Raw genomic sequence first — 21,424 nt, forward strand, 5'->3', positions numbered from 1 at the left:
GTATGCAGCATTTCACATAATTCAGTTCTATCAAGAGATGATTCGTACTGTATTACTTCACTTTGTAGTCTCTTTTAATTATTTCCTTTAATACAATGTATGTATTGTATTATAACCCATTTATCACAATTTATATTCAATCACTTTATATAGTACAATTCTATGAATACCACACAAAAGGGAGCTTTGTCTTCAATAAGATAAGGGATGCAGTTAAGGAAGGAGAGAGGGAGAGCAGACTCGGCTAATCCTTCTTCTTTCCTACCCCTCCCCCTCCCTACCCCCACCCCTCCCCACCTACCCCTCAAGCAGAATTTTGACATTGTGACAAATTTAGACTTGGTAATGAATCGATTTTGAGCAAATTATCTTTTAAAAAAGCTGACAACAGCTAGGACATTCAGAGTAACTGCTAGGCATCCCTGTGATGTACAAAAAAATTTGTGTCCATAATGATTTGGTACGGAGACAAGCTGTAGTACAGTAGATACTGGGTGAGCGAGGTGAAATGAAGTTTTGTACGTTACAGTAAACCCATCATGTCCCGAAATATGTCCCAGCTCCTACGATCATTGTTTTCCTTAAGGTTCGCATTCAACGAAATAAACCAGTTCAGCTTACAATTGTATCCGTTCGTAATTCATCACACATAAGTGGTGACGTCAGTTGCCGGGTAACTGCCGTTGCTTTCCCCGTATGAAGCCCCCCATGACCGGACTGAGTGACTCTAGGTAACCCCGGGAACGTAAGCTATTAATCCACATCCAAGTCTATCGGTGTAATCGCTCGGGTCGTGGACGTTAAAAACGTAAAACCCTCAGTGGAAGCCTCATGTAGGGTTAACAGATTCCACACATTCTGTGGATGCCAGCACTTCAGGCTTTGCCAATGATTGATGCATTAAGAACCCAAAGAGTTCAACTCCTCGCAGTGTGCAGTAAAATCGCTGTAAATCTTAATCTCGATTACACAGTCCAACAGAAACGTTTTTACTGCAGAATTTAAATAACAATGCTCCGTCTGCGTGATAATTGACCATGTGTGTTTGAATAGCAAAGATTTGTTTTTGGACTTGCTATAAGTCTTTGGGCCTTGCTATAAAATGATCTGTCTGTGTGATAATTGACCATGTGTGTTTAAATAGCAAAGATTTGTGTTTTGGACTTGCTATAAATCATTGGGCCTTGCTATAAATCTGTGGGTCTTGCTATAGAAGTCTTAATATGTGACAGGGAGTCTGGTTGCCTTTCATAAGTTAATCTTTGAAAAATGATACATTCTATTAGGCAGTACATTAAATGTGTAAAAAAATGTATCATAATTGTGACCAGTTTTAGACTCTGTAGCGTACGGTATATCTTTATGATCGTTTGTGAAATTACCCTTACTCCGTGTTCTGCAAAATTGCAGCGCAACTCATATGTGGGCCACATTTCTGTGATTGGCAGGATTTTTCAGATGTCTGAATATTTACCTACAGTTTTCGATGATTATTATTATTATTATTTTATTAACATCAAGTCTCAAGCTTGCCTTCATTCATTCTGAGCATTATTTCTAATGGTAGGGGTGTGGTGGGTCGTAGCTCATACCCCGTAGAAGTTCTTTGGTGGATAAAAGTTTGGAGACCTTTGATGGCCAATGAGAACATATTGAATTAAATTTAATTGCCAAATGATAATTGTAAAAGTTTGCATGGGTAAACTGTTATTTATTTGACATAATGTCAGTTATGCTTTTATGGCCATATACTGTACCTATTTAAAACTACCATACATGATACTGATGCATATATGCTTAGTGAATGTTGGGGGTCTGTGTACTTTGTGACCTTATTTACTCTTGTTATTATCTTGTTGCCTGATAGCGTTGCCTGGTAGAGACTTAATTAAAAGTGAATGGTTTCAATTTACTGTATGATGATAAATGAAGAGAATGAAAGAGACTGATATTTAATAGATGTAATATTAAATTGTCATGCCCGCAGTCAATATTTTGTAATATACAGCCAGCTCTGTATACATTATGAATACTATATAGTTTTGAAGCAAATACCAGCTTTATTCACGTCGTGGAATATTATTACTTAATGGTAATACCAGATGCATATATACATGTACAGTAGCATAAACGGAGACTTTTACTATTATATGGATATCAGCTGTGAGATATATATATATATATATATATATATATATATATATAGATATATATATATATATATAGATATATATATATATATATATAGAGAGAGATATATGTATAGATATATATGTGTGTGTATAAACACGCTATTCCATTGCGTTGCAAGTTACTCAGAGTTTCACGCACACATATACAGTTCTTTTCACGGCGGCGATCATCAGGCATGTATTTATATTTATCTATATATATATAAGTATATATATATATATATATATATAGATATATATATATATATACATATATATATATATATATACATATATATATATATAGATATATATATATATATATATAGATATATAGATATATATATATATAGAGAGAGATATATGTATAGATATATAGATATATATGTGTGTGTATAAAGTTACTCAGAGTTTCACGCACACATATATAGTTCTTTTCACGGCGGCGATCATCAGGCATGCATTTATATTTATCTATATATATATAAGTATATATATATATATATATATATTTATATATACATATATATATAGATATATATATATATATATATATATGAGTATATATATCTATGTATATATGTATCTATATCTATATATAGATATGTAGTTTACAGAAAGTACTATATATGTATATATATCTAAATATATATCTATATATATATATATATCTATATATATCTATATGCTTCTATATGTATCTATGTGTGTTTAGACAGTACTACATGTAAGATACGCACATAGCTATAAACATAGCTATGTGTGAATTGAACAGTCCGTAACGACAGCTATTTTCGCAATAATATTAAGTCCTCAGATTTGTACCTAGATTTAGAAATAAATTGAATATTATTATACTGTACATAATCTTTTCTTTTAGAATAGCATACAATGCTCATGTTGGTATACATTGAGGAGTAAATATGTGATTTTAATCATCAAAATTCAACCATTTTGATGTGTATTGTATACAAAATTACTTTGTAAATTTTTCCATGAAGCTGCAACTTGTAAATGTACATGAGAAAAAAGGAGATTCCAAAACATTTTCAAAACAATGGGATGATCTATCTGCAAAACTGGGATTAATAGCAATTCTGGGATGATCTGTACTGCAAAATAGGGATTATTTCAACAGCTGCTGCATACTGTATTTGCCTTTCTGATGCGATTGATTTAGCTTTCATTTTGTTCGGATGTTTTGTGTGGGTATGTCTGCGTGTGTGTGTTTGCATTTTTTGAATGGAACAATCACTGAAGCAATTGTGCTTACCTTTTAATGCAAACAACCATTGATAAAATATCAGCTATTTAAAAGACAGTTCCATTTCTCGAAAAGGGAATGGGAAAAAAAAATTGATTTGTGGCAATGAATGGATGTTTCATATGAATGTAATGGATCTCGAATGTGTAAGAACTTGTCGCTTAGAGATCTATTTTTTGGTACCCGAAAGACGGATCTGTAAATCGACTGAATTGCTAATTGGGATAATTTTACCCCGACCCCGCTGCTTAACTCTTTTACCTCCATCTTCCCCAAAAATTTCAAAAAGACGCAGAGAAGCGGTAGCTGATCTCGTTAGCGAGATGGTTGTTTTGATAAAGCCGAAATTGCCTTTAGGCTGTATTTTGGTTTGCCCGTTTTGACGAGAAGAGGAGAGTCCATGGGTTCTGAAGTTAGGTTTTTTTTTTCCAGTCGGTCAATCTTGCATGACATGGATGCATGCCTGCAAGATTGTGACTGAAAAGTAGCACGTCCCAGCTGGACGTCGTTAGCTGTACAGAAGGAGGATGAGGAGGGAATATTTGTAAACTGTGCGTTTCAGCTGCCTGGGAAATACTTTGGGATAGGGTGTGGTGGTTAAGCACGATGAAGGAGGCCATGTACAGGAATGGGGATAGGTGGAGGGGTGTGGGATTGGTAGGTGGAGGAACTTGGGGTAAGGGGGTGGGGTATTGGGAGTAGAGATAGAGGGTCAGCCAGATAGTGTCAAGAGTAGAGTAAATTTGACCTTAAATTGGAGGTATAACTTTATGTAAATGACTTATAAACTTAACAGTTAATTATAACCTTGAAAGATCTTGGCTGTATACTTTTGACTGATCTGTTTTGAATTTGAATTTGAATTTATTGTCCACAATCGGAAATTTGTTCACATTATTTTGGCATAAAAATTCATATGGTTAAGACATATAGTCTTTTCAATAACTAGAGCTGGATCAAGATCTGTTAGATGTCAAGACCGCCTGTCGCATAATTTATAGTCAAAAGGGATCAGAGAGTAGCTGCTAAACAGATCGGGACTCTTGCAGATGTTTGCCAACTCATCGGAAGAATGGTGCCAGAATGATCTGCCATTACTGTTTCATGTACATAAAACGAGTTGGTTCATTCTTGTATCTTTGCTATTGCAATAATAACAATAATAATAATAATAATCAATGAGACTTGTATAGCGCCAAATCAGTAGACAAAAGTCACTGCTCAAGGCGCTTTACAAAGATAGCAGATTAAATTTACAAAAGAACAAGTGAAAAGATGGGGGTCTTAAGTAGACTTTTGAATGTAGAAAGTTTAGAGCATGTTCGAATGTGATCTGGTAACTTGTTCCAGAGATAAGAGCCAGAGTATTCGAAGCTTCTGTAAACCATAGGTCTTCAAGCAAACTCGATGAATACGTGCATTTGCGACATGTGTTTTCTGAATAAACTACAGTACATCCCCATACAGCGATACTCTGCATTACATACTTTGACGCAAAAGTGGCATAAATTACAGAATAGCTCAACAATTCTTTGTGATGTAAAGATCAAAGACCACGAGACCTTTTCCATTTTATCGTGCATTCTGCTCATGCCTCACTCACACTTATGTGTAACAAGAAATGAATTTTCCCCTCCAACACCAATAGCTAAATTCAATGCAATTTTAATCACATTTGCAAATTAGAAATTATCAAATTATGACTGAAAATTAGGCACTGTGTCTGTTACTATGGCGACCAGCCTCGATACGTGTGTGTGTGTTTGTGTGTGTTGTTTTTTCCCCCCTCCTTTCACGTTTGAATTATTAATTTGTGACTTAATCACCAATTCGCGGTACGATTGAACTGTACACATGTAGCAAGCGGCCCATTGTGCTTGGTAACCATTTCTACGGTATAGTTCATGTCTTCCGTAAGTATCGGGTTATTACCGATCTAAACGTCAAGTGGAGCAGAAAAATTACAGTTTTTAACAGAAAGTGCTTTGAATTTTGACTGGGTATAGTGAGGTAGAATCAAACTAGTGTCTAAGAATTGGACGATCTTATTCTCTTTTTGGTTTCGATGATAATCGTAACCTATGCATTCATGATGGCGTATATGTGTATGTGTGTGCGTGTGACATGTGTGTGTGTGTTTGTGACGCCCATGCTCGTAAACAGGATGTTTAAATTATATTTAACTTTGCTGATTCAGTCAGAAAAGTCGAATCTGTAGAAGTCTGGCAGCATGGCAAGAGGTTCCCTGACACACTGAGTTTCTTTCCCCTTCCCCTCCCACTCCCCTCGCCACCCCTCACCTCCCCTCACCTCTCCTCACCTCTCCCTTTCCCAGGATTATTGTAATGGAAAACCTCTTGAAATATGCTGTAAACTTTACTTTGGAGAAACAAACAAACATTGCGTAGTACAGAGTGCATTTTGCATCAAATTTGAGCTTTCGAGATTACAATTAACCTACTGTACGCTGGAATTTCTGCCTATTATATGCATCAGATAGACTCTAGATATGACTGATTTACTGGTATCCATGCAAGTATAAAGTTAAACTATAGTTTGGTGGTGTTCTTGCATTGAGCAGTCCGCGTGTGCTCGTATTGTAAGTGATTAATACATCGTTCTTAAAACGTGAGTCATTCTAAATCCAACAGCCATAAATAATGTAGAAGGATAAGGACAAGATTCGTAATTCACCTCATTTGGTCATAGTTATTTTCTCAAAATGAGTCAAGTTTTCTTTTATTTGTATAGTTTTTATTGTGCAGTGGGGGGGGGGGTGAAAATAGAAGAGTCTGCTTGAAAAATACTTAAGCAAGAACAGCAGAAACGGTTTGCTCATTGCTGGAGGGTATTAACTCTCAAGATGTACTATTGGGAGATGAACAATAAAAGATAAAAAATTTGGAATCGATGAAGCTTTAACGTCAGATGAGAAACAACAATCAAAAGGCCACCAGGTATCATTGTAGATACAACATTTTTGAAAGATACATGTGGTTAACGTTTGTTCAAAAGTTCATTCGTGGAGGTGCCTGTAAAATATATATATATATATATTTATATATATATATATATATATATATATATATATATATATATATATATATATATATATATTATGCTCTGTAGTTATTCACGTCCTATTTATAAATATGCACTTTTATGTATTTATACTGGATTTTTAATAAACTTGAAACATGAAACAGATCTATTTAAAGAGCGACATAAAAATTCTCGACTTTAAAGACACAGGGCAAAAAATTTAAGATGTTGACCATGCAGTGTCATTGCATGCGGTAAACACAAATGCAAATAAATAATAAATTAATTAATCTGCAAAATGATAAAAAGTAAAAAAAAATGTGAAGAAAATAAAGAAGTAAATATTTTGGCTTCATACATCAACTCACCCAATATCCTTGAACTGGTCTTACACATGTGGTTTATATAAACCCTAGAAGTGCCTGCCTGTAACTACATAGTTACCGAAGTGACCAATCAAAGTCTTGTTTGATACAGGGGGTAAATAATCATCACATCGTCAGCTCAGTTTATACTGAGGATGCTTTGTACTGCAGCATAGCATATACAGTAGGTATCCCATCATACACCAAGAGTTCAGTTAAGTTCAGTTAATATTTCGCATATACATAGACATACAAAAACAGTGCAGTAATTGTTATATAAAGGATACTAGAAAAAACATAAAATGTTATCTAAACTAGTAACCCTAAAATTGAAATCGCGCAATTGGAATCACACACTATATTAAACTGCTGCACTATATAATATCTTGAGGAATGCAAGTTTTAAGCACACCAGGCTACAGCACCCCTTAATCTCTCAAGGAGCTTGAATTTTAGCATGACTAGATTTTTGAAAAGATGAGGCCTGCCAGAACTGCAATTTATACATTCGCTTGCAGACATGGGCAAATGCATTTGAGTAACTTGCATGGACATACAAACCCAGTTTGTGAACGTCACCTTACGTTATAATAATATGAACCCAAAGCAACATGAATCTCTCTCTCTATCTACGCTCTCTCGCTCGTTCTATGTACAGCGAAGCCTGAAAATTATCCACTGTAGGACAATCTCCTTAATCATATACTTAGTGGATAAATAAGTAGGATGAAAAAACTGACTAAGATAGAGTAGCCTGTCATCGTACGTCTTTACTTCCAACCCAGTTCCCGCTTTCGTCCGGGAATCGATTTTCTACGACGGTCATTCTCTCATTTTGACAATTCTTCGTTATAATCACTGTCAAGATCAAAAACAGCCTTCGGGCTTTCTCTTTTCCACCTGGCCGCAACGGACATGTCAGTTTTGATAATTGTGACTCTCATCTAGGTCAATCGGGTTTTTTTCCTCGTTCGTTCGTCCTTTTTGTCAAACTCGGCTGTTCAACCCGAAAGAGATTCATGCTTCCTCTGCCCGATTTGTGTAACTTGTAATTTTTTCCGGTTATCTTGTTTAAATCTGACACTGTACAGTACTGTGTTTTTCTGTACCTTTCGTGATTCACTCTCAAGGTAGCTTAGTGTCTTTTGGTCTACAATTTTGCTAAAAACCTCCAGAGTATTACTACAAAGTCAGATTGCAAATAAAATCAAACTTACTAGATCCCGAGTTCCTGGATGTTTTTTTCACCAAAATGCAGTTAAATGTGTTCAAAGTAGAAAACTTAAGTTTGATATTGTGAGCCTCAACATATCTGGGACTTGTAGATTCTTGGTCATGTTTTTAGCCTTGTTTCACCTGAAATAGCTCTGACCCCTTTCTTTGTGTTGTTTTCACTCAGGACTGCTCTAATTTTATTATCTCATGTTTAGACCTATTTGTATCTTGTAAAAGGGGTTTCCATGTTTATAAGCTTCTTGTGGCCTCTCCTCGGTCTCTTTCTCTTTAAAATTATCAGGTTCTGTGTATTATTATGTTGTTTATTTCAAAGGTGACTGAAATAAAGTTCTATGAATGAATAAATGAATATCTAGACCCAGCCACATTTCATATTAATATGTCATACAGTCACACATGCAAGAAACGAATGGACAAACAGGTTGGAAAAATTTCCAAGAAAACTGTCTTCATTGTCCCGATATGAAAATGACCTGACTAATAAATATCAAAGCTAAAAGGACGACACAATGGTTACGGGAAGATTGGCCAACCGGTTTCTGGCTTGGAACCGGTTTGCTACCGGGTCGGAACCGGTTTGCTACTGTGTCAGAAGCCCACGAAAGAGCTGCAAGGTTTATATGCAGGCTGCACGGCATTAGTTGGCTTCCATAGCCATAAAGAGGCGTCGAATGTGCCACTTGAAAGAATCTGTTGTTGTTTCAAGCCCCCCCCCCCCCCCTCCCCCTATTGGATCACAGAGCCATACTCCAGTTCGCCCCCAGGTTACGCAATTTTAGTATCGGATAGCAACGAAAGAAATGTAAATCAAGAACAACTGGGAGGGCTGCTTCAGATCGATACTAACTATTGTGAAGTGGTACTATAGCTTACGTCAGACCTAGAGAATTTTATCTTTCATTTATAGTTTAGCAACAAGAACTAAAGATCTATATAAGAAAACTCAAGAGTTTGAGAAGTTTGAACCTTTGTCGAGGATTGTGTTTAGCTTTAATATGCCTATAGCGCCTCCAGTTGATTTTCTGTAGTATATATATATATATATATTAAAATTGTAATTAGTCGGAAAATCAAGAACAGTGAAAAAACATATATACTGTGTATATATATATATATATATATATATATATATATATATATATATATATATATATATATATATATATATATACAGTATATTGATAGATGATTTTCAACCTCTTAGTCTTAAAATCATTCCATATGAAAGGCTTTGAAGTTTAAAGTACTTTGAAAGGTTGTTTATTTATAGCAACTTGATCTTTGAATGAAAGTTAATCAGTGCAGCTGGCTGGCTTTTATTTTGGTAGAAGAACGAAATATATTTTTATCCTGGAGTCGATCAAGTGTTCAACCTGCAGGGTCACACGTTACACAGGCTTGAGCAGTTGAGCATTAATAAGAGTTGGTCGGATTACACATGTAAGGACAGAATTTTAAGTGGGAGGAAACTTGCCATAAAATGCTAAATTGGAAATTTATCTTGTGATATGTATCTGCATGGAGTAGGATGCATACAGTACAGATGCAATATCAATATTATGGCAATTGCAATGTAAGTACTGTAATATTTTAATTTTGTTCTTTTCCTAATTTTGAAGCAAAATATTAATTGAATTACAGTGTAATTGGTAACAGTAGACCAAGCCTTGGTTCTCCTCTGGCCATCCTTCTTCCTCCCCTCCCCCCCCCCCCTCCCTCTCATCTCCCTGGACCTTAGAGAAATGAACATTCATAAATGACAATTCTCTATGAACCAAGAAAATTTAGACAAAATAAGCAACAAGAAAGTTCCAGATGTGTGAATACGAATATAGATCCTTGTGGGTAAAATGACATGTCTGTAACAGCTCTTTTCCTTACTATATTAAGTAACCAAGTTATAGCTTCACGACAGGGAAATGGTGTGGTACATCAACCTCCCCCTTCCCTACCCTACCCTCCCTCCCCGATTTGACAGATTTGCTGGAAACAGGTCATTTGTCACTTGCTAAGAAATCTATATATTTACATATATATATGTCAATAAAGATATATATATATATATATATATCTGTTTGTATGGTATCTTAGAATGTTATTGATCTATGGGTTTTACATGTCTTTAACCTAAATCAAATATTTCTGTCTCGGTAATATTTCATAGGGTTATAGATTTGCTGGGATTACCCCAAATTAATTAAACAAAAAATTAGAACTGAACGTTACCATAGGTTGACCTAAAGCCAATTTAAGTTGGGGATCATTTGCAAAGGTCGCCCCCTTTTGTAAAGTCAGTTATGCATGGCTGCCCCCAAAATAACCCAGTCTTTGCAGTCACTCACACACACAAAAACAAAATTGTCAATCTTACTGTGTTATATTTGTGACCTATAACAACTAAGAGCTCATTGGGATTTTTGCCTTTTCGCAAGTCTAGCTTTAAGCAAAGACTATATTTTCTCAATGCAGGGGTTCTTTTGTTACCGTTTATTGCTTTTATCGCGACTCTGTTTGCCTGTGTGGCGGATTGGCATTCAGTTGCCAAAGAGCCATATAAAAATATTTGAATACTTGTGTGAACACTCCTCTATGGAGCTATGCAAGTTTTGAAATGTATACTAAACATGTAGTTATGGGATTCTCTCAGACATTTTCAAATTTTTTGGTGATCTGATCTGCAACACAAGACCGAGAAATTCAGATCGGCCAAGCCGTTCACTTTGTGATCAACTTCAGTCAATCGTGACCAAGTTTACCTCACTCGGTCAGGTCGTGATCGAGTCGTATTGTGTTTCGGAATTTCGGGAAGTATGGAATTTTGTTGTGAAAATGACTGCTTATCGGAAAATCAGGCCAATCTACTGTTGCCTTATTCATTCTTGGAATTGAAAGACCTGTTGTGATTTCTAAAGTTTTCGAAAAGTTGTAAAGCTTTTCATTTATACTTTTCAAACTTGTTTGTCAACTGATTGAGTTGTCCTGATAGAGGTAAGGTTTATTAATAGTGGTTATGACATTATATACTAACTGCATATGCTGGGTGTAATGGAGTTTTGACACTATTTCACCCTTCACTGGCATGGTTTTTTACCTCTTTAATAGTTAATCCTTGTACAAAAACCTAAACACGCTGCCAAAAGACCACTAGTCTTACAAAGGGATATTTGTTGACTCCAGTTTTTAAAAATTTGGACACTTCAGCGAGCCTCCCTGAAGTAATCGATGGGAAATTTTTCTATGGTGTTCGCAACATGCTCAAGAGCTGTTTCATTGATGGACGTATCTGTCCCCCGTTATCGTTTGACATGACTCTCAAGGACCATGGCGACGAGGACGAGGAAAGGAGGTCCGTAGGAGATCAGACGTCCGGTAGGAACGGAGCAAGTGGGACCAGTGGAGGAGATATGGCCGGTGATACCGGAAGAAAGTTTGGAAGAGATCTGATTAAACCAAGAGAAGCCGAGAGTGTGGAAGAAGCAGAACTGACATTTGAGGAGGAGTGGGAGGAGCAGGAGGAGGAGGAGGCAGACGATCAGAAGTATCATCCAGATGTATATCAGTCGTCAGGGTTACATCAGGACATTTCGGAATCACAGGTCAACAGACGGCGCATGGTTTTCGACCCGGGAGATACAGGGAGGTTTTCTCCTTCCAGGCATAGCAGGTATCAACCCTACCCTTACGATAGTTCGCAAAGAGAGATTCAATCAGGTCGAGAGCCTACGACATCCCTTAAGGCACAGTACACTGTCGAACATCTGCGAGGCCTTCACAGGGAGTTATCCGAAGCCGAGACCATGCGCAGATGGAAAACCGAACTCGATTTGAAAGTATCGCGGCAGAATGTGTCCACAGAGAGAGATGTTTCCTGGAAGCAGACAAAGTTAATGCCATCTTCACCGAACGATTTGCGCAGACAGACTTTCACGGACGGCGATCGTCCGTCTCTCGGGACCCTCCGACGAGAGGCTCTCACTCACGACGACTTTTCTGGTCGAGTGGATGTACATGATGACGGCGTAAGAGAGAGGAGAATGGATAATCAGATTTATAGAGTGAATCTATCAGAGCATTCCTCTGATGAAGATAAGGTCATCCTGCCTCCGTCTCTCAGATTAGATCCTCATCCGCTGGACAACGGAGGGAGAAGACTCGTCTACCGAGATCATTACAACTTGGGATCTTTAGTCCGCCGAGAATGCGATAATGAAAGGGTTGAGGGCATCGGCGACGCAAATGAGTGGAACATTATCCCCGGTTATCAAAATAACCCCGATGGGTATCTGGATGACGAAGCTGCGTTACGAATCGATGAAGAGTTTATTAGAAGGTCAAGGGAATTGCAATGTAGCAGAGAGACGGACAGGTACGGACGGATGGATAGAGGCAAATGGCAGAGACAGCAACAGGGAACAGGAGGAGGAGGAGGAGGAAGAGGAGGAATAGAGACTCCGTTATTATTAAATCATGTGACTACAGAAATGATGAAGATGCTTCCGACGAAAGATAAATCTGTAAGTCGATCCCCAGAAGGTGGCCTAGATAGTAGAGAAACTCAAAGAGGGAATGGGGAAAGAGATTTCAGGACCCCAAGGCCCTTACAAAGCCATGTTAGGATGAGATGTATGCTAGAGAGATTGGCAATGACATCCCCTGGACCCGCGGAAGATGGTCCCGCTATGGCCGAGGAATTCTTGTTTGGATATCGCAAGTCTTTCTCATCTTACAGTGATCGGGTAGACCCGGATCGGGGGCGTGGCGGGTACAGGGAGCGCCCATACAGTGATATGGACGTAGACCTGCTGGATGGGGGGCGTAACGGGTACAGGGATCACCCAGATGTAGCAGTATTAAAGATGAAAATTGAGGAGCAAATGCATCAGTTATCTCTGCTACAGAAGGAGAACAAAGACAAAGGTCGTCAGAGTCACGGTCTAGGATCCGGAGCTCGGCGTTACAAACAGATGGATATGGAATTTGATGATGGAGATGATCCTGCGGATCAGAGACCATTGCATGACCAGCCGAGATATATAGTGGACGCCTACTCACGTCACTTCGAAATAGACATCGAAGGGGACATGGATACTGGACATATCGAGAGTGAGAATCCCTTTCCAGGAGTCAATCATGATGATGAAATAGTGGAAGTAAAAGTGGGAGGGGAAGACGAGAAACAACTGGAGAACGATGACAACGATCCAGTTGCTGCAGTAGCGATCGGTCGTGCAAAGAATAGCGTTAGCAGACAACAATCCCCGCATCGGCGTGAGAGGTTTGAGAGCTATTTAACCCAGCAGAGGAGAGCCAAATACCGTAGAATGTCCAAACGTCGGAGGGCGAGACGGAAGATGAGCAAGAATCGATTATCAGCTCTGGACCAGGAGCGGCATCCTGGACTAATTCCTACAAGTGTATCTGCAGACGATCAAAACTGGACTGATCGCAGTGCGACACCATCAGAACGCTATTTCTCGGAAGGAGCCGAGCAGGGTGCTAGTGATTGGTCCCATGGTCTCCTACCTTCGACCTTTTCACCTCTCTGGAGGTCACACGATTCTCTCGGTTCGTTTGAAGTCGCGGTCAGCTACCACGCTGAGTAAGTCTTGTTTCTTTTATCAGAGCGCAATCAGAGAACAGGATTGCACAACACTTTTATTGATTAGGTTTATATAGAAGGGGGGGTTGGCAGGGAGGGTAGTGGTAAACAGATCAGCAGTAAGCAACTCATGTAAAGAAATAATTTTAGGGAGTGATGGAGACATTATTCCTACGTTCAACAACAATTTCACTGTTATCAGAGTATCGAGACTGTAGCAATGTGCATCTGCTAAAACCTCCACTTTGTTACAGTTTCGATCCTGCTAGGATCGAAACGTCAGGCCAACATACTTTTACACATTCTCTTACACAGGCTCTCTAGTGGATAAGCAGTTTGCTAACAGTTTTATTTTATTTTGTACCAGTAAAGTCGGTCATTTGGGACAAACCTAAGCGAGCTAAAGTATCGACCATTTAATACAGTATCAGACCAAAAGATTAAGATTACAGTCAGCGACCAGTTGTTTATTCTGTAAAAGATGTAAATTTAATTTGTGTATAGCTCCTTGCGAGTTAAAATGTCCAAGCCCTTCTGGGTAGTAGAAGACGTGACCAATTGCGTATTAAAAAAGATAACTTAAAGGTCATCAGTAGGTCATCAGTAGATTGCCCACAAAATATACTAGAAAGCCAAATAATGGTCATCCATGTTTTTAATATGAAGCATTTTTACTATCAAGTTAAAGCCATTTATTATCTCCCTGTGGTGTAATACTCTTCTAATTATAGGTATTGGCTTGGGTGGGGATGTGGGGGGGGGCTGTACTGGTGACTTTAAAGAATACCTAACCTGTTCCTAAATTCAGTCCACCAAGTTTTGCCGTAGACATCAGATTGGGTATATGTGTCGTGGAGTTGTGAATCGACCAAAATGTAGTACATCCCCTTTTTGTTTAGACTCCAAATTTCGTGGGTAAGATTGTTGTCCATGACTGGCCTTTAACAGGTTAAATCAAATGATAGTAGCCTTGTACAACTGTTTGAGCAGGTTTTCAAATTACATGGCTTTATTTTCCAACTTACTGTCTACTGCAGAAGAGAAGAAGTCCTTATATACTGTATTTAGATCGTGACTGTTTCTCTTAATTCGTACCCAACCATTTTTTTTAAATTTTAAGAACAATTTAAGACAAACAATTGAAGACCAGACTGGGAAATAATAAGCTATATAAAACAGGTCAAAGAAAAAGAAAAAAAAAGAAAAGAAACTTTAAAAAGTGACAACAGATTGTGTTTCTTCTTTAAATTATTGTGAAATGATGATCATCAATCATTTTTTGTTGCAAATTCAAAGGAAAGTTTTTAAAATGGTTCTTACCAACAACAATTACTTCTACTGTACCTTCACCCATACAGTAAGCCTAGGTTGGATTTGTTAGTTAGTCAACACACCCCTTGTTGCCTAGGTAACCAAGGGCAAAGCACTTTGCATGGTCTTGTGTTCCAGTCAACCATGAAAGCTATATTTGGTATTTGAATTTGCATGCATGACCAGTATATGTAATATTACATATTATATTACTATGATGTTGACTACTTAGTGTATATATATATATATATATATATATATATATATGTGAGATATATATATATATGTGAGATATATATATATATATATATATATATATATTGAAATCGAAATGAGTTGTAAAATCCAGAACAGTGAAAAAATTTCCAGTCTCCACCGGGATTCGAACCCGGGCCTCTTGCTTATATGCGGACACCCTAACCACTAGGCTATATATGGACGCTGATTGTATGTCCAAAGGTTGAAACCAGTAAGGAAGGTTGTAATTCCACTGTAGGCGTTTGTCACCTGTATCGAACAATACTAGTTCTGTTTTGGTGAGACTATATATGTCCTACACTTAGTAAGAAAGGATGGACGAGATGGGCACAATTGCCAGCATGACCCAAACCATCAGAAGAATAAAAAAGAAAATCATTGCCATTTCATCCACTTGTTTAAATATGACTTTGAATACCTGAAAGAATATGACCATATACATTTAAAAACCTTTGCATATTCTGGCAGATTATGGCATAATCTTTATGGTCACCCTGTAATTTCTCCATACAGTGTGAAAACTTCATGCAAATGACAGTCATAGTCCCAGTTATTATAGAGGGCGCTATTTACTATTCTAGTATTTATTATTCTACATCCTTCTGCACAAACAGTATATATATGATAATGAGTCATTGTACATGTTTCTCTGTTGCAAAGGGAATCTCAGCATGCCATTTCTTGTCAGGTGAAGAATCCATTGTCTGAATTCTACCCACACCTGTTTGTAGAGCTATATAGTATACAGCGATACAAAAAATGTCAACAGAAAACAAATTCTAATGGTAATGATTGGTCTATAAATAAGAACTAATTGCCAAATTAGTTTCAAATTACATGTGTATTTTATACCTAACAGCTAACTGCATACATGGCTTTACTGCACTCCTACATAGCAACACAATTAAATGGTTATCAGTATTTGGCCCCTCACCCCATATATGCTAGAAAGCTAGAAAGTCAAATAATGGTCACCAGTGCTCAAATTTAAACAAACATTCTACTGCCACTGTCAGAGTAAGTTACCACCCCCCACCCCAACTGAGATATTTAAGTCTCTATTTTAATACTTGTTAATCTCCCTGAATAAGTATGTGGGCCAGAGCGCCTGTAGGAAAGCGCATTTTAAGACTTCTAGCAATTTTTAGCCTGCTAACATTTAGGGCTAATACTGAAGATCTTCAAGATACATTTCGGGTAGAATATTAGAAAACTTATCAAGCTATAAATACTATACACTAGCATCAATTTGCTTTCAAAAGCTTTGTATGGACCAAATTGGTTTCTGCATCCAATTAAACATTATAGAGCAAAACCATAAAAGAAGAAGAAGTAGTTTAAGGAAAGAAATGTCCATGTAGTCCTTTGCTCAACCCTTAACAAAGTGAAAGGAGGTTCTTCCTCATTCTGACGTCTTATCTACATAAGAAAGATCAACATATTTGTTCCTGAGTGAGGTTTTGATCCGTAGAAGATCCACTTGGGCTTGTGGGTGGCAGGGATTTGTGGGTTAGAGGAAGGTTCGTCACTAACAGCTTGTTAATATCTGCGAGGATGTCAGTGAACAGTATTTCAATCATTTGCTCGTCAAACACGGGTTGGATATGAGTCCCTTCCCACAGCTCTCTGGGTCATCACTCACCCAGAAGCAGATCTGAGCGAAGACCAGTGGTGTGATCCGAAGATCCTTCCCTACGGCCGTCAATTCCTCCACCCCGGTCACGTTGATCCGCTGCTGCTTGTTCGATTTGACCGCGATGATCTTCCGGTCCCAGTTTTTCTCGGGACCCTTCCAGAATCGGAAGTACATCCCGGCACCTCTCGCCTCCGCGGTGGCGTCGCACCGCTCGTAGATGTACATCGTAGAACTCTGTTCCATGTGGCAGTATCGATACATCAAACGAGGCTCCCCTTGCCGGTTCAAACGCTCGAAACTCGAGAAGTGGATCCTGTTCGGTCTGGACTCTTCCAAGTCGGCGTTACCCTCCAGACCCATGCAGCTATTGAAGTGAGCATTGCTGACCCTCAGAACGGCGTAGTTGTATCTGTTTGAATCCAGACGCCACCGCCAACCGTTCGGTACGAATACCTTACTGACGGTGTGCCAGGTGATCGCTCTGGTCCAAGGTTTGTCGCCCTCTCTGGGATCATACGCCACATCCTGGTCGTACAGACCCACCCGTAACTTGTCGACGGTATTGAGCAGATCGCTACCGTCGTGAATGCACTCGGCGGCGGTCAGGATGTACCTGTGTCCGATGACGGTCCCCGAGCAGCCCGGATGAACCTGGGCCACGGTGTTAAAGGGAAACGTCCGCTTCTGTGTGGGACTCAGTATTATTGATCGGGTGTCGTGGCGGTAGAGCGCCCTCGCGGTTCTCTGCCTTCTCTGCTGTTTCTTCCTTCCCTTGGTCTTCTTCTTCCAAGCTAATGCTATGCTGGCTTCAGAAGGATCCAAGATGAAAGATTTGAAACCGGACTGAATCTCGTTGCTGTAGACCGTGTAGGATAAATGTTTAGAGATTCTTTCGAGTGCCTTTTGAGATTTCGGTCTGATCTGAGATTGAGCTTCTTGATAATGTTGTTGTTTCAGTTTCGCCTCTTCCGTGAATGGGTCTTCTTCGATTTTTCTGTCGTCCCCGGAGGATTTCAAACAAAACAGGGCCATCAGCAACATAAGAACGATGTAAAGTCTAAGTACCGCCATCTTAAATAAATAAGGAGTGTCCTTTGCACAGTCTGTAACAGCAATCCTCACCTATGTAGTAGCACTTCTGAGCTTACCAAAAAGAGACCCAGAAAGTTTCAGTCTAACACAAAATGAAATGTGTTTTTTGTAGAACAATTTATAAATTCCGAATTTTACAGAAAGTTGTTCCATGGACTTCCAAATGACATTATGTAGCCAAACGTTATGCTAGGATAGGATTAAGAAGCTTCCTGATGAGATTATTGCCAAGATATCGAGAATTATTATATTAGAGGGAGAGAACAGACCAGAAAACAAACTTTCAAAAGTGCTCTGTTGAAATCGGCTAGTGTTTTGAACTCTGGGATAATACAGACCATTGACACAGAGTCCTGTCAATCAGAGTGTTAGATGTCAGGCAGAGCGTTAAGAGGTGTCCCTGCAATGTCCAAATCACTGAATCGAAGATGAGTTTGACGTCTGTCAGCAGATGCGAAAAGACTGAAGTCCAGCAAGTTTGTTTATTCCTTATTGACAGAACAAATTTCAAGGTATAATCCAGGGAATGACCGAAACTCGTGGATGGCTTGGAAACCAGTGCTGACAGAGAGAAAAAATTGATTAAGCAGAATTGAGTAACTTGAGGAAAACAGTACAATTTATAATGGAATTAGGATAAGGGAGGGGGTAAAATTGAACCACGGTGTGAAAAAAACCACACTTTAACAAGGTCGAGTTTTTTAGCCCCAGAGGGTTGTTGCACAGGAATGTCTGACCATGAAATTACCCTCTCCGCGGGGATGTCAACTTTCGAAAGTTGATCAAACTTCGTGGATATTTCGGAACGGGAAGGAAATTGAGAGAGACAGTCAGAAAAAAACACAAACATGTCGTTTTTTTGGCCATCCAGGGTGTCATGTCAAAGGTCGTGTAGACAACCGTTTGAGGAATGCATTTCTTCCTGGAGTATTTCTGCTGCAGCAGGGACCGAGCTACTCGGTGCAAAGTTTTATTAGATTTGTGTCGGGGTTAATCAATCTGTTTGTATTTCAAACTAGTGTCTTTTCCCTGGCATGAGGTAATTTATCATCGGGCCGAACCAGGGCTCAGGGAGAAAACAAGGATAGGAAGTGATACACTGTCAAAAAGTGAAAGTATTATATAAGTACATATAAGATCAACAAACTGTGATGGGAGAGTAGAAGAGTTGAGGATGACAAAATAGCAAGGAAATATTCTTTAAAAAAAAAATACCTGTGGTAAATTATGAACTAAAAATATCACAGGGTTTATAATATTAATTTCTCAAATTATGGGTAAATTTATATAAATTCCTCTGAGTACTTTCACTTCCACTTTAAACCTCAGAACTAAGCTTCTATAAGAAAGTATTCTTTATTCTTAGTTGTCCATAGCAACAGGAGGTTTGGATTTTGTGTGTGTGTGCTTATGTGTGTGTAAACAGCTAAAGGTTTAATTTTTTTTTTTTTTTTGGTATGACCCATATGACACAAAAAAACAAAAAAATTCAAGAAAAGACAAGTGTATTTTTCTACGTTCATGTACCCTTTGGATTAACCCATTGTTTTTAATGCTTTTATTCTTTAATTGAAAACAGATGTATTTTTTATGTTTGAAAGGCACGCTCACCATTTTGTAACATAAGAGGGCAAATGCGTGCCCTCCCTAACCCCTCGCACCAGCTCCCCTCTCAGACAAGGAATGTCATTTATAGATTTGATAAAGTTTTAGATGTTTCTTGACATGGTGTTTACAGTGCTTTCAGACCGACAACAGCTTCCGATAAGTATCAAGTTTGCTGGAACACGCAGTTATCCCTCGCATGGGGGCATTTTTTATATTCTTCTCATTACTTGCACTATTTCATAATTGAGGCCATTGTAAATAGGCTGAATATAAGGTAAATAAGTAGATGAAGTGGTTTTTCCATCAACAGATTAGTGAAAGTAACCCCCTCCCTCCTGTTTCCCCATCCCCCTTTCTCACCCTTCCTGTTTCCAATAAAAATGAAGTGGTAAATTGCAACAAGCACTCTGACAGTTTTGACGGTAATGAAGGCAGGCCTGCATCAATCCTGATTTGACTTACAAGCCGACAATAATTGTGGCCTTCTCTGTCACATCAGATGGGGCTGTGTTTAGTCTCAGACTTATTTCAGACATGTATTGTAACCATTTTATTATATCTATGATGTAATCATTTAAAAAGGTTTTTTTTTTGACTGAAGTATTTTGCATAATATTAATAAATATTCAAAATCCTACAAATGGACATTACTTTGACCCCCCCCTCCCACCCACATTACGCATCACCTGTTCATTTCTATAGTTCATTGCATTCCAGCTGAGAATGAATTCTGCTTCGAAGTCTGTTTACATCATTTAAAATCTTTAGTAAACTTAATTTTTAAAGTTTAGCTTTACTTTAAGCATGCAATGAATATTGGCAAATATATGTCAGGATCTGTCGGTAACAATCCCCCCCCCCCCCACTCTCCCCTAACTTGGGCTTTTTAGTCAAATTGCAGTTGACAAATTTCCATGTCATAAACATTGTATGTAAAGTGCCCAGACAAGAACTTGTTTAGAACTTAGTATTAATTAATTATATAATTCTTATTTAGCAATTCATTTGGTAAAAAGTGTCACAAAATTTCTGTCTTGGAAATTTCTGTCTTTGATTGGGAAGTAGCTTCACAATGTCATATATAAAAAAAAAATCTATGAACTAAAACTTGGTAAAAATTTTTTTTTTAAATAATAGTTATAATAATAAAAATAATAATAAAAATAAATAAAATAAAACAAACTTACCAGTATTTTCAGAAAAGATGCCAAAAATGTAATATTGTCCAAGAAGCTGCAAGTTAGTAAATGAGGTATAGTTTGCATTCCAACATCTTTAAACGGATAAAAGGAAAACGGGATCGATGCAAGTCTGACGGTGTCTGGATCATCGACCAATCAGCTTTCCCCCAAAAAAGAAGGAAAATTTGGAACCAGTATAAATCACGACAGAAAAAGAGACAAGTCGACCCCCAAAAAATCTCTCCTGCTGACACCGAGGAGAACTATTTGGAGGATGTTCTGAGGCAACGGCAAACTGCAGCTCACGAATTGATCTCCTCGGCTGGGAATCATGTCTTGTAGTAATTTCCATTTATTTAGCAATCACTGCCCGAGGGGTGTCTGACTGTCAAGGACGCCTTGACATCCAGGGTTTCTAAAAAATACCCTTTAAAGAACACGTAACTGAGGTGTGCTTATCTAGGTGGATGGGGGTGAACCTTTGGGAAGGAGGGGGGTGGGAGGGGCAGGGGATAGGTGTGGTATGATTCATGGTGGTAGATAAGCCTTGCTTATCCAGGAGGATGGAGTGAGCCTTTGGGAGGGGGTAGGTGTGGTATTATTCATGGTGGTAGACAAGCCAGGAGAAGTAATGTACACATTAAGGTTAACCACAAGGGCT

General features: G+C 38.4%; 3 protein-coding genes across 17 annotated transcripts in view; 2 read left to right on the forward strand and 1 right to left on the reverse strand.

The window, feature by feature from the left end:
- The window catches only part of LOC139966802 (neuron navigator 2-like), a 312,370-nt gene that overhangs the window by 218,752 nt on the left and 72,194 nt on the right, over positions 1-21,424 (forward strand). Inside the window, exon 1 of one of the 15 annotated variants that reach the window (XM_071970286.1) lies at positions 10,513-13,677. The exons of the other annotated variants lie outside the window; for them this stretch is intronic. Coding sequence (XP_071826387.1) covers positions 11,330-13,677 — 2,348 coding nt within the window. The 5' untranslated portion in view covers positions 10,513-11,329. Of the gene's footprint in view, positions 1-10,512; positions 13,678-21,424 lie in introns of those variants that run through there. 15 annotated transcript variants of the gene reach the window in all.
- Positions 1-21,424, forward strand: part of LOC139966892 (ras-related protein Rab-21-like) — a 178,118-nt gene that overhangs the window by 21,205 nt on the left and 135,489 nt on the right. The gene's annotated exons all lie outside the window — the stretch shown is intronic.
- Positions 13,719-21,212, reverse strand: LOC139966876 (serine protease 23-like). Its single transcript, XM_071970330.1, has 2 exons — positions 20,770-21,212; positions 13,719-18,535 (listed from the first exon to the last, which is right to left on the reverse strand). The coding sequence occupies exon 2, from the start codon at positions 17,951-17,953 to the stop codon at positions 16,823-16,825; it is 1,131 nt and encodes a 376-aa protein (XP_071826431.1). The 5' UTR covers positions 17,954-18,535; positions 20,770-21,212; the 3' UTR covers positions 13,719-16,822.

The sequence above is a fragment of the Apostichopus japonicus genome, chromosome 1 (assembly GCF_037975245.1).
Source record: "Apostichopus japonicus isolate 1M-3 chromosome 1, ASM3797524v1, whole genome shotgun sequence".
Classification (NCBI taxonomy): Eukaryota; Metazoa; Echinodermata; class Holothuroidea; order Aspidochirotida; family Stichopodidae; genus Apostichopus; species Apostichopus japonicus.